Genomic DNA, 14,178 nt, shown 5'->3' on the forward strand with positions numbered 1-14,178 from the left:
TCAAGCCAGGCCCCTGATAAAGAAGGGACAGTGCAAAACAGCCATCCAAGTCAATTTTAGAGAATGCGTTAAAACATGCAAAAGCAGCAGGTAGAAATTAAATCAGGCTGATGGAAGTTGCTCTTGAGACCTTGCAGCTTTTCATTAGCATGAAACCATCTCCCCTTGGGAGAGGAGGAGGCCAAGGGAGGAAAAAGCTGAGAACAAAGAGGGAAGAGGAGACACAGACCAAGAGACAAAGGCAGGAAGGGAACAGACACTCTGGGAGCACCAGAGGGAACCCTGGAAACCAGCAGAGTGAGAGTGGGAAAGGGCAGCCGTGCAGCAGCAGCATTTGGGACCACAAGGAGGGGATGTGGGAAGTGGGAACAATATCAGAAAAGAAAAACAGGACAATGAAATACTGCAGGAGAGAAAAAAGAAAGCGCCTGGGGGGCTAGGGTTGGGCAGAAGTTGACGGAGGAGAAACTGGAGCTGGGCAGCTGATTGGAGATAGCCAGCAGGAGCATGGAATAAGTGAATAGGACACAAAAGGGGCAGAAGGAAACAAAAAAGCGATGATAAGGCTCCGGAAGGAACTGGGTCATGGCAGGAAAAAAATAGCCAAAATGCTAAGTACAAAGCAGAAAGGATGGGAGTGGCAAAGGGGAGCAGAAGCAACAAAAATGAAGCATCAGAAAAGAGAAGCCGAAGGGACAGGAGGAGGAGGACGCTCCCAGTGCAGAAAGCAGCTGATGAAAAGGGAGGGTAGTGGTCAGGAGGGTGTCAGTGAAGCCAGAGGATACAGACGAGGAGTGAAAGAACAATAAATAAAAGGGGGTGAAGAAATGGGACAGAATGAAGTGGGAAATGGTTTTGCAGAACACTTGCCTCATTTCTGCACTGTCACTGATACTTTTTTGTAGCCCTGTCTCTTCACAGTTCATCTGCCAGCACCTCGCAGTACATCTATCGTGCTAGAAAGAAGCCAAGGCAATGATTGGCCCCTTTCTCCAATCCCAGCTGTATGATGTGTCCCACATCCACATGGGCACATCCAAATGGCCATCTAGGGACAGCCCCTGGCACAAGCCATAACTTGTAACAGACCTGGGTATTGGCTGGGAAAGGGCTAGTTGGCATGGGCCAAAACCACTCCAGGGAGCTCTCTAAGCCATGTATGGAGGGCTGCAGGACAGTGTGAGCCCCTGCCTTGGAATTATCTTTTTTTCTACTAGAGATGCATTGTGGTTCACTTGGAACCTGAGCCTGTCACTTGCTTTGAATGTTCCCCTTGTGTTCCTCATAGTCCCTAGCGTCTCTCCGTAGGAGATGGGGAACACAGTGGGACTAAGCACCCTACAGGCAAACTGGGATGTGCCAGGCTAGAAGCCTGCTTCATATGCCCTGTCAGGGTCTGCCTCATCCCACTGGTCCTCTGTTGCACTGGGAGTGGTACCAAAGCCCAGGCATGAGCGGCTCTCAGTGGAAAAATGAGAACAGGGAAGAAGACAAGTCCACACATCCAGTGTATGACTGCATGAAGAATGGCAGCTGATGGAGGAGCATGGTCAGAGATCTCAGATTCCCTTTATTTACTATGGACCAGGCTTTCACAGCTAAACACACATGACCTCTTACTGGAATTAAAGGAAAATCCCCCAGTGGCAGAGTTGGGGCAGATAGGAGAGGTAGGAAGAAGTGGCCAATGGGAGATCAGGACAGAAAAGGAGGAATGCTCAGCACAGGGCAGAGGAAAGCCACACGGGGAAATGGAAGAGGGTGGTTTGTGGCTGCCTGCAGCAGCAGTGCAATGGATCAGGCAGGAGGATGAGAAGGTGAAGGAGAAGAAGGTAGTGATCAGGACAGGTAGAGTAATGCAGGCATGTTACTGTGCTTTGTCATGGCTGTGAACCCTAGACAGGTGGTTGGATGAAACCACTGGAGAACTGACACCAATTTCATGTTGAAGGATGCTCCTCGGAAAAGCCAAATGAAAAGGGGTGGGTGAATTTCTGAATCCTTACCACCAAATTCTCCTTCTTATAAAACCCCTGCTTTGTGCCAAGTTTTCGGGCACGTAGCCACGGGAATACAAAGAGCCTCAAGCAAAATCATTAGCATCACACGAATCTGCCCACACTCAAACCTGGAGAACCTGTGAGGCACCTGAACAGATGTCATCACCGCTGGGTCGATGAGAAGCGGTACCCGAGAGGTGGCAGTAGGACGCGCGGCATCTCTCTCCGGCTCTCGCCCGCTTTCCGCGTGGAGAGCCCAGCGGGGAGGGAGCACAGGGACCCCCGAGCGCCCGACCAGGGTGTCCCGCCCCGGCCGGACCGCCCCGCGGGGCGGGCTGGGTGCCCGCACAGGGCGGCGCGCGGCGGGGCGGTACCCGCGGGGCGGGGCGGGCGGCTGCGGGCCGAGCCCGCCCGGGTGCAGTCGCCGCTCCGCGCCGCGCCGCCGCGCAGTCCCCGCGCCGCTCCGTGGGCCGCCGGAGCCGCACGTCGGGCCGCCCTCCTCTTCCTCCCTACCGCCGCCGCCTCTCGCTATGAATGCGCGCCGGGCCCTGCTCTCCGCCGCCTTGCTCGCCAGCCTCCTCTGGGATTTACCTTGCTGCCTCCCGGCTTCCCTCCCTGCCTCCTCGGAGCTCGCCGCCTCCTCCAAAGGTGGTCGCAGCCGCAGAGTGCCGCGGTCCCCACGGGAAAACCGCCCGCGGCAAGGGGGACACGCCGTGGACCGGGCGCTCCCACGGGCGGAACCCCACGAGTACATGCTGTCTCTGTTCAGGACTTACTCTATCGCGGAGAAACTGGGCATCAACGCCAGCTTTTTTCAGTCGTCGAAATCCGCCAACACCATCACTAGTTTTGTAGACAGGGGACGAGGTAAGTTCTGCCCCCCCCCGCCCCTCCCGGTCCCCCCGGGGCTGCGGGTGCCCCTTCCCGCTGCGCTCCGCGGTACGAGGAGCGGTCGGTACGAAGCTGCCGTCCCGCGGAGCCTGGTGCTGGGGAGGTGGGAGCGAGCTGCAGCGGTCACCGGTGCTGTTCCCCGCCCTGGTATCGCAGGCAAGAGCAGATCTCTCGGTGAATTCGGAGTCGCGGGGTTTTATTTTAGAGCAAACGGCCCCGCGGCACTAAACCCGAGCCGAGGCAGCCCTAAGTGCCGCGTGCGAAAAACACGAGTGTTCCTCCCCGAATCATCATGGGGTGGTAGAAAACACGCCCCAGCTTTGCAGGCGGAATTTGGGTGTAAATTCAACCTTGAAAAAAAAATTAAATATCGCTCTTCTGATTTCTTTCCACCCGCCGGATAAAGGGTGGCTCTTACCGACGCGGCTGCACGGCGAAAAGAAAGTTTAAACTGACCGAAAGGAAACATCTTCTGCCTGAGGCTGCTCTCGCCTCGGGTTGCGTTATCGGGGTTACCTGGGAGAGCCCCAGCCCCTTGCGAGAGCGCAGGGACGGGGACCCTCCGGCTCCACTTGCGGGGGGCAGCGCGCAGCCCAGGTACCGCCCGGTACCGGGACTCAGCGAGGGGCGGCCGGACTTGACATCTGCTCGGGGCCGCATCCTTTGAGCTGTGTGCGGGGTTGCTCCTCACGCACCCCCGGGCCGGGATCGGCAGCGGAGCCCGCTACCCCGGGCCGCAGATCTTCCCGGGCAGCATCGGTGCCGCGGGGCTCCCGGACCCCTCCGCGACCTGCAGCCCCGGCCGGGGCCCTCCTGGGCTTTTCTCTTGTCGTCGTATCGCTCGTACCCGGGGCAGCGAGTGCACATTTCTCGTCGATCCAGAGTAAAATTTCCCTTCCATAAAAACGCCCCCATGCCCCTTTCATTCCCTCCCCCTTTTTTCGTTACCCTGGTTGTGAACCATTAAGAACAGACTAATTAACAGGTTCTTAATGAAGGCTGCGCTTTCGTTCCTCCCCCTCTCCCACACATGAAGACCCTCCCCTCCGTCCGCGCCTCCTCGGGCACTGGTGTACCTGCCGGGGGCTGGCAGCGCCGGGAAAATCACACGGCTCCCTGGAGCTGCAGAAGCCGATCGCCCCAAACCAAATCGAACCGAACCCAAACCGAGCCCCTTCGCCGCCTCCCCGAGCCGGAAGCTTCTCCCCGCCCACGGCACCCGAGGCTCGGCCCCTTGCCCCATCGCTGCCCCGGGCTCGGGGAGCTCTTTCCGCGGCGGAGCTCGGCGGGCTCTTCGCCTCCCGCCTCGGTCGCGCCTCTGCGCTCGGGAGGACGCGGGGGAGCGCCCACAGTATGTGACCCCCGCGGTCGGAAGCCCGCAGACGTTTTCGAGGGGAAAGGGGACAAGGGGTTTTGCTCTTCGCCTTCGCCTTATTGGGGTTGTTTTCTTTGTCGCTGTTAAAAGCGAGGGTGGGGGAAGAGGACCCGCTTTCTAGAAACACGGTTTCGAAAATTCAGCCGTCAGAAGGGAGCTGGACCGCTCCCCCTGACGGAGAGGAAACGGGGTGCTGATCCTGCGAGCTGCAGGAAATGGAGCCGCGCTCGATATCATCTTATTCTTGATAACCAGAAGAAAGACAGTTAATTTAACAAATTTAGCTCATCTCGCTGCTTGTGAGATTCTACTCCGGGGGAAGTGATTTGCTAACAGAAGTCCTGGTTTGATTAAGGAAAAGCCTCACTTTTCCCCATTGATTTTGATTTGATGTGTCACAGGCTGTGACCTTCTGCTGGACCTTCTGAGGGTTGCTTAGCATCAAGCCACTGATTGGAGTATTTCAACTCAGTGATCTAATTGAGTGTTCATGTCATAACATATCAAATATTGTCTAGTCTCCCATAATGAAGTGGACCAGCCGATGGCACATCACCAAAAAACTTCAAGAGAGCTTCCGTTCCTCTGAAGTGGTAGCTATTTTACTGCCCACCTCCCCGTGGGCTCCTAGCCCAGTTAATTGGCGAACTGGAGTTGTGCTGATGATGAACAGTCTTTACTCAGAGAAAGCGGGGAAAGGGGGGCAGATTTTCTGTCCCTTCATTTGCAGACAGTATAGCCGCCCAAATTGACCCATTTAGATGGGCTGCTCTTTACCTAAGCGGCATCTCCGGAGCGGGGATATGGCGGTGGCCGTCCCACCTGCCCACGCCATCCTGCATGGCAGCATTTCGGGGGGACAGCAGCCCGCAGAGGAGCGCGAAGCAACTTTTAGCCCTGCCGAGAAGCGCCCCTCCCGTGCGAGGCGGCTGCTGTGCCTGCGGGGCCGCCCGGCGCTGGGCTCTGACCCGCAGCAGCCCCGGCCCGCCCGTCCCAGCGCCCGCCGAGGCTGCGGGGCAGGGCGCTTCGGCGCAGGCACCGGCAGCCGCTTCCCGTTGCTTCGCTTCTTCCCTTCCCGCTTGAAGCTAATAAGATCATTTTCAGGGTAGCGCGCGAGGGAGTGAAGACTCACTACTGCTTAATACGTATATAATTTTTTCCCCCGTCGGTAGAAAGAGAGGAGAAAGGGGGGAAAGGGTTTGCGATTCCCCCTTCTCCACCCCCTACCGCCCCCCACTCGCTCCCCCTTGTTACGGTCGCAAGATCAGACAGGACCTAGCTGAATGTAGGAAAATTACTGTTGGCACATGAAGTAACTCATTAAAACGCAGATGGTGCTCTCACTGGCCTCAGGACCCCCAGCATTGGAGCTCCACAGTAAGGCAGGACAATTAGGAGCTGCAAGGACTCCACCAGGCAGGGGAGGAAAAAAAAAAAAAAAAAAAAAAAAAAAAAAAAAAAGAGAGCTGGAGGGAGCTGGAGAAGGGAGTTATAAACAAGCAATCCCACAGCTAGCAAGAAACGCGGCATGACTAGGAACAAATAGAAAACAAAAAAGAAATAGCTGGAGTGCGAAGGAGCACGATTTTCGAAAGGATCTCCGTGGGAAGGGGTTGCCACGAGGGCCGGCTGCTGCGAGTGCCCCTCGCCTCACCCTTTTGTGTCTGCAGAGCCCGCAGCACCGGCACCAAGGCAGGGCTCCCGCATACGAAATGCTGCGGTCCGTGCCTAAGGGACGGGGACATCGAAATAGGTCAAGATCGTCTCCTTTTTCCCTCCCCGTTTTCTTTATGCGCTTTCGCGTTCCAGTTGGAAGGCAGCTGATTCGGATGGGCAGGGATCCGAACATCGTTATTTTGCTCTTGCCATGAGGGTTGTGAGGGTGGTGAATAGACGGCTAGGACGAAAGGGGGATCCCGTGTGCAGAAACTGAAAATGGCCCGGCTGTGCATGTGGCAGAAGAAAAGAATGTAAATCTCACTTGAAGTTCATCTAGTACAACATATTTATGCAAAACAGCGGGTTTCTGGGTGGACCGAAAGCTGCAATGTAGTGTAATCTGTGCAGCGCCTTTGCCCAAGCAGTGTTGTCGTTGGCAGAAGGAAAATGAAATATAAACAGGGAAGTATTTTAATGGGAAAGGAGGGAATTCACAACTGTTAATTATTTGGTGACCTTGTATTCGATTTGTTTGAGCCCCTTATAAAAACACTAATGCAGACCAGACGGCCGGAGCGCGGCAGCGAGCTGCCTCTCCTCATCCCCGCCGTGCACCCGGGAAAGGAGCGAGCGGTCCGGCCCAGCCCGGCCCAGCCCGGTTTGGCTCGGCTCGGCTCGCAGCCGGTGGCGCGGGGGCGGGCGGGGCGCGGCGGCGGCTCCGCGCTGCCGGTGCCGGGAGCTGTTTCGGGGGTCGGTGTTTTACCCCCGAGCTGCGGGAGCTGCGGGAGGGAGCGGGGCCGGGGCGCGGGCGGAGCGGAGCGCAGCGTCCCCTCGGCGGCTGCGCCTCTCGCCGCTTCCCCGTGAAAACAGGGGTTGTCGGCGGGGGGAGTATTTTTTAGTTCATCTTTCGTTTGTTTGTTGTCCCTGGAGGAGGCGCGGGGCCCGCGCACGGGAGGGCGGTCCGGGAAGCGGCGCCGGGAGCTCCGCAGATCAGGCGGCCCGGCGGGGCGGTGCGCTGCCGCGGAGGACGAGTAATTAACGCATATCAAACTATTCCGGTGGCTCATTTCCGACCTGGTCCTGATTTTTTTCGTTGTTATAATTTTTTTTTTAATCCAAAAATCCTCCTGCAGGGCTTGCTAAGAGGTTGAATTTTTTTTTTTTTTTTTTGAGGGGAGGACACGTGGGGGACGGCGGTCCGAGGTCTCCGCCTCGGAGCTGTGGAGTTTCCGCCGCCCGCGGGGAGATGCTGTGCCGCGGCTGGGCTGGCCCCAGCCGGCAGCCGAGTGGCCCGCGGGGAGAAAATCCGGCGCAGGCCAGGGCCACTCGGTGCTGGGCACGGCAGCGGGGCGCCTCGCCCTCCTCATTTACCTCCTCCCTTCCTAGTAGAAAAAAACCCCAAAACAGTCGATCGGAGAAAACCCTCCCTTCCTTGCGATTTCAGGGCAGGCTGAAACTGAGAGTAGGAGTCTTCTCGTGCCTGAAGCCAGATTTATGAGCGAAAGGGGATGTTTCCGTCTTTGCTAGTTATGGCCAGATCTGTATGTTCTGCTGCTGTATCTTAGCGCTTCCACATTTATCGCTCAGTAATATTTTCGCTTCATTTCTTAGCTCCAAGCGCTGGGAATATTCGGGCCGATTTTCTCAATACGAATAATTTCGGAGGAATTATTTCTCCTCCGTCGAAGTATTTCGGGTAGCGTAAGCACCGCAAATGGGCAAAGGGAAAGATATTGGGTTAAGGTCTGTTACAGCAGGTAGAAACCCCGCAAGGAAGCTCCCGTGCGCCTCGGCGCATCTCCTGGGACGATATCGACAGCCGAGGGCCCGGAGCCTTGCGGGAGTGTCCCGCGGGTGTTGCAGCGATCCCTCTATGCCCGAGGGCCGAGAGTCGCTCGTGGCGAGCGGGAGAGTGGGGCAAGGGCAGGCAGCCTTGCCGGAGCAGGTACGGTACAGCCGTGATCAAAGGTACATCACAGCCAGGTGCCTCCCCGCTCCGAGGAGAGAAAAAAAAAAATAAAAAAGGAAAAGAAAAAGAAACAGCCCTCCAACAACTAGTTAGTGTTTTTTGGCAGGATTGGGAATTCGTCGAAGGAAGGTGTGGTCTTTCTCGGTTACTCGATAGCGAAGCGAACGATACATTTAAATCTAATCACTCGGTGTAATAAAAAACCGCGGCGAGGCAGGCGCTGGGAGATGTGGAATTGAAACCCGGAGAAATACCACACATGGAGAGTCAGTCCCTTGTTTCCACAGCTTGGATAATGCTCCGAAAGAAATACCTGTCAGCCTTGCGACTCTGCAGACAACGTGTGGGCAGACCTTCGCAATTAGGGACAATATATGTTTTAATTTCCAGATTATTGTTGTGCGAGTGTCTGCAAAGTGTCTTTAAACTGAAAATGTGCTTTTGGTTTGCGAGTTTAAATACGGCTTGAAAGAGAATTTGGGAATGGGAAAATTCTTCTTGAATGTGGTTTGGGTATAATTTGCAGTGATGTAAAGTTAAGTTCTGAGCCCTGATGAATTGGCTGAGAGCCCAGTACCTGATCTGCCATGAAAAGGGAAACTTTGTGTAGCCTTCGTTAACCCCCGTCTCTCCTCAAAGCCCAGACTGCGGCGAGAAAGCGACCCGGGAAATGGGAGAGGCTTCACACAGGGAATTCAGGGAAACGTCCCAACCCAGTCATTCATTCAGCTTCGGAGATGCTGAAACCGCAGCCACCGCACGGCGAAGGAAAGCGTTGGGGGAAGGCGGCGAGACCCGGCGCAGCCCCCGGCCCGGCCCGGTTCGGCTCGGCACGCCCGCGGGAGCACCGGGCACGCCGCTGCCCGAGCGCCTCGCGAGGGGCAGAACGGAGCAGGGCTGCTCTCTCCCATCCGCCACTGACACATTCTTACATTTCAGATAGACCTACTCCCTCCTTCTGTCCCTCCTTCCTGCCCCTAATATTTTATTTTCGCCCGAAAAACAAAAAAAAAAAAAAAAAAAAAATACTACGGAGAGTGAAATAGAACAAATACTCACGGCGGAGCTAACATTTATCTACATTAACGCTACAAATATAAACACACCTCCCCGGTGCATTTTCTGCCATGTGGCTTTCCCCAGCCCAGCTGGGATGGCTTTGCTGCTCGCACCAAGTATTTCGGTAACGGGAATAACTGTAAGGACAGCTTCAGCTGGCCTGAGAAAAAGGCAGATCGCGAGCTGGCTGTTAGAAATCCCAGGTTTTACCCCATTCGCTCCTTGAGTTTAAAGGAAAACTGAAGAGGACAAGCCCCTATCCGTTGTGCACTGCTCACGGGGAGAGAGAGGGACAGTCAGGGTGTCCCCGCGCCGTCTCTGCTGCCGCTCTTTGTGTGCTGGGACGGCAGCAGCTTCCCTGGAACAAAGGGTCCCCAACCTAGACCCGTCTCTCCCCGTTTTGTGGAAGTTCCGGAGGTCCCGCTTTCCCTCCCCGCCCTCCGCTGCTTTTCCCACCCTCTCGACTGCTCTGGGAGCGAGCCAGTACTGGTTTAGGATTATGTATTCATCTGGAATTATTAGGTTACAAGAGTGAATAAATAGCGTTTATCTGATCGGATTCAAAGCTGCTTATTTGAAACAACCGGCAGCCCTGCCCCTTTCCCTGCCCTCCCGAGAGAGGCACGGGAGCCGGCAGCTGCCTGAGCCAGTGCGACTTTTCCAGCACAGTTTTGGTGCTGCTGAAATCCGTCTCAGACCTGCTTGACCGGGGGCACATTTCTCTGCAAACCGGCCGTGTCGCCAGCGTGCCATCCCACCAAGCGACCCGGACCAGCCGTGCAACGCCCCAAACCCTCGCCAAACTGGAGTCTCAAAAGATGCTGCTTGGGCAGCATCCCTGAGCGAGCCTTTTGGCACCCACAGTGCCGGAGCTGGTTTCCTCCCGCACCGCCTGGTGACAAAGGTCTGCAAACCCTTTAGAGCCCATTTTCAGCAGCGGGGACATGTGGGGAATTCAGCCTCTCGCTTCCCTCCCGTCTAAGCTGCATGCCTGGATGTTACCCCCGAATGGGATCATTTCCTGCGCCGCGACAGGCCACCTGCGTGACGGTTCCTCGGGAAGGGGAGAGGCGCTGTCACCTTCCTGTCCTCTCCTCCCTCGGGAAAGGGCTGCCCTTTCCCTGAAAGCTAAGACTGCAGGGCAGTCCTGCCTTGCTCCTGCACCGCGCCGGAGATACATATGCGGGACCGTGGTGCTGGTCAAGAACAGGACAAGGAGGAGTGTATGTGGGGCTGTCTGCTCCGGAGGGACAGCAGCACTCTCCTCACCCCCACCCCATGGCGACTGGGAGTATCAAAGAGAGCGAGCACCTCTCTCTGAAACCAAGCGTGACACCCGCCTCTCCATCCCCTAAGCAACGAGAGCGATTAAAAGGGAATCCGTGCCCAGGCCCGGCTCTGCCCACATCCCGATGCTGGGGATAACCGCAGAGGAAGATGCTGATCTAGTTTCCTCGACGGTCGCTGGAACCCGTGAACGAAGGTCTGATGCATTTCGGCAGAGCCAGGAGATCGGTCCGCACCCTGTCGGGTGTCCGAGTATCTGATAGATGTTGGGAAAAAAAAAACCCAAAAAACCAAACAACCAAAAACCAAACCGAAACAAAACCACCAAGACGACGAGAAAGAAAAGAAGGAGGAGGACCTGCGCTTTCTTACCCGAGGGCTCATCCGCTTTTCTCTGAAACTCCCAGGACCCCCTTGAAGGAGAAGGCAATGATACCAGAGATCTCCTGAGCTGTTGGACCCTCCTCCTGCAACCACGTGCACCTCAGCCCACGGCCCGCGCCTGTGAAGGGCAGAACTACCCCCACGATCCCCCAGAACGCACAGGAGACTCATGGACCGAATCCTGGTCCGTACTTGCAGCGCTGATGAAATTGTCCAGCACCTCTAGGCAGCTCCCGATGGGTTCCACTTCTATTTTCACAGCTCAATAAAGCAGCTGTTGTCGTCACCTGGACTGTGACGACATTTTTCGGGCTCTGCTCGTGTTTTTTTCAGTCTCCTCCCGCACTCCCTGAGCGAGATGCACGACCAGGCTGCCTCTCGCCCCTCGCTGGGAAGGAGAAGCCCCTCCGCAAGGAAACAGACAAGCCTGAGGTGGGAGGCGGATGCAAGGATGCGAAAGGCCTGGGTTCCAATTTTCCTGATGCCTGAAAGGCCTGACGGATTCCGCATCGCTCCCGCCGGCGCGCAGCCCCGTGGAGGCGGGGAAGCTCCGGCTCGGGAACTCCCTCTCCTTGCTGACTCCTCGTGCCCCGGTGCCGGGCGAGGCGGGGCCCGCGGCCGTGTCCCGGCACCGGGCAGGTGTGCGGAGCCGGGCCCCGCAGCCCGGGGTGCCACGGCGGCTCCTGCGGGGCGAGGGGGACGCGCTCGGCAGGCAGCCAGGCTCCGCAGGGGGATTCCCTGGCCCGGCTGCGGGGCAGGTCTTTTTCCCAGCAATTCCCGCTGTCCCTGCTGCACTCCACGCTCCATCTCCCTGCTGACGTCCAGGGGAACACGCGGCGACGCAGGGCGACTGTCGAGTGTGCTAATCCGCACTGATTAACTGCATGTTAATCCGCATTGATTTTTTACATCGCCGTGTCGCGTCTGAAGGTTTTTGGTTTGCATAAATCATCCCCTTGTCTCTCCTGCCCCGCAGGAGGTTCTCAGAGACCTGTCAGGTAGAGCCGAGGTTGTGAAACACACTGATTAGGGATCGCAATGACCTTTGATATCGATAAATAGCAGGCGGGTGTATATTTCTTTAGTCTCTGTTTCTACCCCTGGGGCGGGCTGATTTTGGAAAAGCGGCGAAGGGCTGCTGAACAGAGGCTCCAGTGACACTTTTACTATAGAAATCTACACAAGCTTTACTAGCTTCTGGGGAAACACAGGGGCTTTGGGAATTTTTGTATTTGCTGGGTTGTAAACATTTTATTGGAAAGCAGCTCCAGGGAATCTGGTTTGCTTTCTGCGCTGCACTTTGTACACCGATGTGTCAAAAAAGAAGTCCAGGTTTTTCTCAGAGAGCACGTGTATATGGGGCTGATAGGCAGAGGATATGCGTGGGGCAGGGTCTGCCTCTAGTGCTGGAGAGCCGTCTCCTGTCTGGTGCGAATTCTTCCATACTGCCTTTCCTTTCCATATTATTCCCTTTCCTTTCCATATTATTCCCTTCTCCTTCTTTCTCCCCGCCCTCCCCCGGTCAGGGTCCCGCCGGGGGTGGGTGGGGGGTGAGGCAGGCAGGCAGGAGCGGCCCCGGTGCTCCCTCCCTCTGCCGCCTCAGAGACCTCTCGGCAGATCCCCCCGAGCGCAACTGACTGTAATTATTTTTATCTCGCAGACGATCTCTCGCCCGCTCCCTTGAGGCGGCAGCAGTATGTGTTTGATGTGTCGACCCTCTCGGAGACGGAGGAGCTCGTGGGGGCCGAGCTGCGGCTGTTCCGCCGGGCCCCGCGGGGCCGCCCGCCGCCCGCCGCCCCGCTGCACGTGCAGCTCTCCGCCTGCCTCTCGCCGCGACCGCTGGACTCCCGCGCCCTGGACCCGGCCCCGGCGGCCGGCTGGGAGGTGTTCGACGTGCGGCAGGGCCTGCGGGAGCAGCGGCCCCGGAAGCGGCTGTGCCTGGAGCTGCGGGCCTCGGCGGAGCGCGGCCCGCGCCGCTGGCTCGACCTGCGGGGCCTGGGCTTCGCGCGCCGGCCGCGGCCGCCTCAGGAGCGCGCGCTGCTGGTGGTCTTCACCCGCGCGCGGCGGCGGAGCCTCCTCGGGGAGCTGCGCGCCGAGCTGGGCGCGGCCCCGCCGCCCGCCGCCCGCCGCCCGCCGGCCCGGCGCCAGCGCCGCACCGCCTTCGCCAGCCGCCACGGCAAGCGGCACGGCAAGAAGGCCCGGCTGCGCTGCAGCAAGAAGCCGCTGCACGTCAACTTCAAGGAGCTGGGCTGGGACGACTGGATCATCGCCCCGCTGGAATACGAGGCCCACCACTGCGAGGGCGTCTGCGACTTCCCGCTGCGCTCCCACCTGGAGCCCACAAACCACGCCATCATCCAGACCCTCATGAACTCCATGGACCCCGGCTCCACGCCGCCCAGCTGCTGCGTCCCCACCAAGCTGACCCCCATCAGCATCCTCTACATCGACGCGGGCAACAACGTGGTGTACAAGCAGTACGAGGACATGGTGGTGGAGTCCTGCGGCTGCAGGTAGCGGGCGGGACGCCCCTCGGCGGCGGCCGGGTCTGCGTCTGGCGGAGGTGCAGCGGCGAGCGGGGCCCCCGTCCCGCGGCCGGCCGAGCGGAGGGCACGGCGGAGGGCACGGAGCAGGGCGGCCCGGCGCCGGGGCTCCGCCGCGCTGCCCGCGGTGGCCCCGGGGGCTACGGCAGCGTTGGCCCGCGGCTGCCGGCCGGGAAGGGCGAGCGGGCCGGGCAGGCGGAGAGGCCCCCGCCCGGTCCCTTCCCCGCTCCCCTCTCCTCCCCCGGGGTTTATCTGGCGATCTATCCTCCTCCCTCCAAAGGTGAAGGCAATTTACCAAGTACAAAAAGAGTCGGGGGAGGGAGAGGGAGCAGACTGATCCCTCTCTCTGAAGTCGCTCTGAAGAGGGCTGTTTCATTTCTGCCCTCTCTCTTTCACATTCCTGCAAGCTTACCAGCCAGAAATAGCCTATGCCCCCCCCCTTCCCTCTCCCTCCCCAAGGGAAAAAAAAAAAAAAGAGAAAAAATAAAAACAACCGAGAGTTTCTTAAGATTGTAATTATCAGCTAGGTTTTATTTTAAGACAGAAAACTGTGAAGAGCGAAGTGTTACAGAAAGCACAACCGGGGTGGACTGGAGAGGAAACTGCTTCGGGTCCCACGAAGAGTGCGAGGATGCCATTGCCAGTCTCTGGGTAGCTGTGTCTCGGCGGCCCTCGCAATTTGCAGCAGTATTATGTGCAAATGTTGTGCTGGAAAAGGCGTTTTATGTAAGATTTCTGATTCTTTCCCACCTTTGGTCTCAGCTGTGGCTTCACCTGAGGAAAGTGCACTTCGAAGCTATTCCTAGCCCTTTCTTAATGTAATTATTATGTTCGTAGTTTCAGGCTTTTCCCCACCGATTTCTAGAATTGTTGGCTTATCTGGTATTGCAGAGCTACAAACTTGTGGAAAAAGATAAAAAAGAGAAGAGAAAAATAATATAAAATGCTAATAAAAAGACTCGACCAGGAGCAGTAATTTAAAATGCACATTTTGCTTTGGATGCACTGTTG

General features: G+C 57.4%; 1 protein-coding gene across 1 annotated transcript; it reads left to right on the forward strand.

Moving 5' to 3' along the window:
• The first annotated feature begins 2,490 nt into the window (after positions 1–2,490).
• On the forward strand, positions 2,491–13,150 carry GDF6 (growth differentiation factor 6). Its single transcript, XM_063178298.1, has 2 exons — positions 2,491–2,867; positions 12,285–13,150. The coding sequence occupies exons 1-2, from the start codon at positions 2,531–2,533 to the stop codon at positions 13,139–13,141; spliced, it is 1,194 nt and encodes a 397-aa protein (XP_063034368.1). The 5' UTR covers positions 2,491–2,530; the 3' UTR covers positions 13,142–13,150.
• Positions 13,151–14,178: the final 1,028 nt, after the last annotated feature.

Source organism: Melospiza melodia, chromosome 1 (assembly GCF_035770615.1).
Source record: "Melospiza melodia melodia isolate bMelMel2 chromosome 1, bMelMel2.pri, whole genome shotgun sequence".
In the NCBI taxonomy this organism is placed as follows: Eukaryota; Metazoa; Chordata; class Aves; order Passeriformes; family Passerellidae; genus Melospiza; species Melospiza melodia.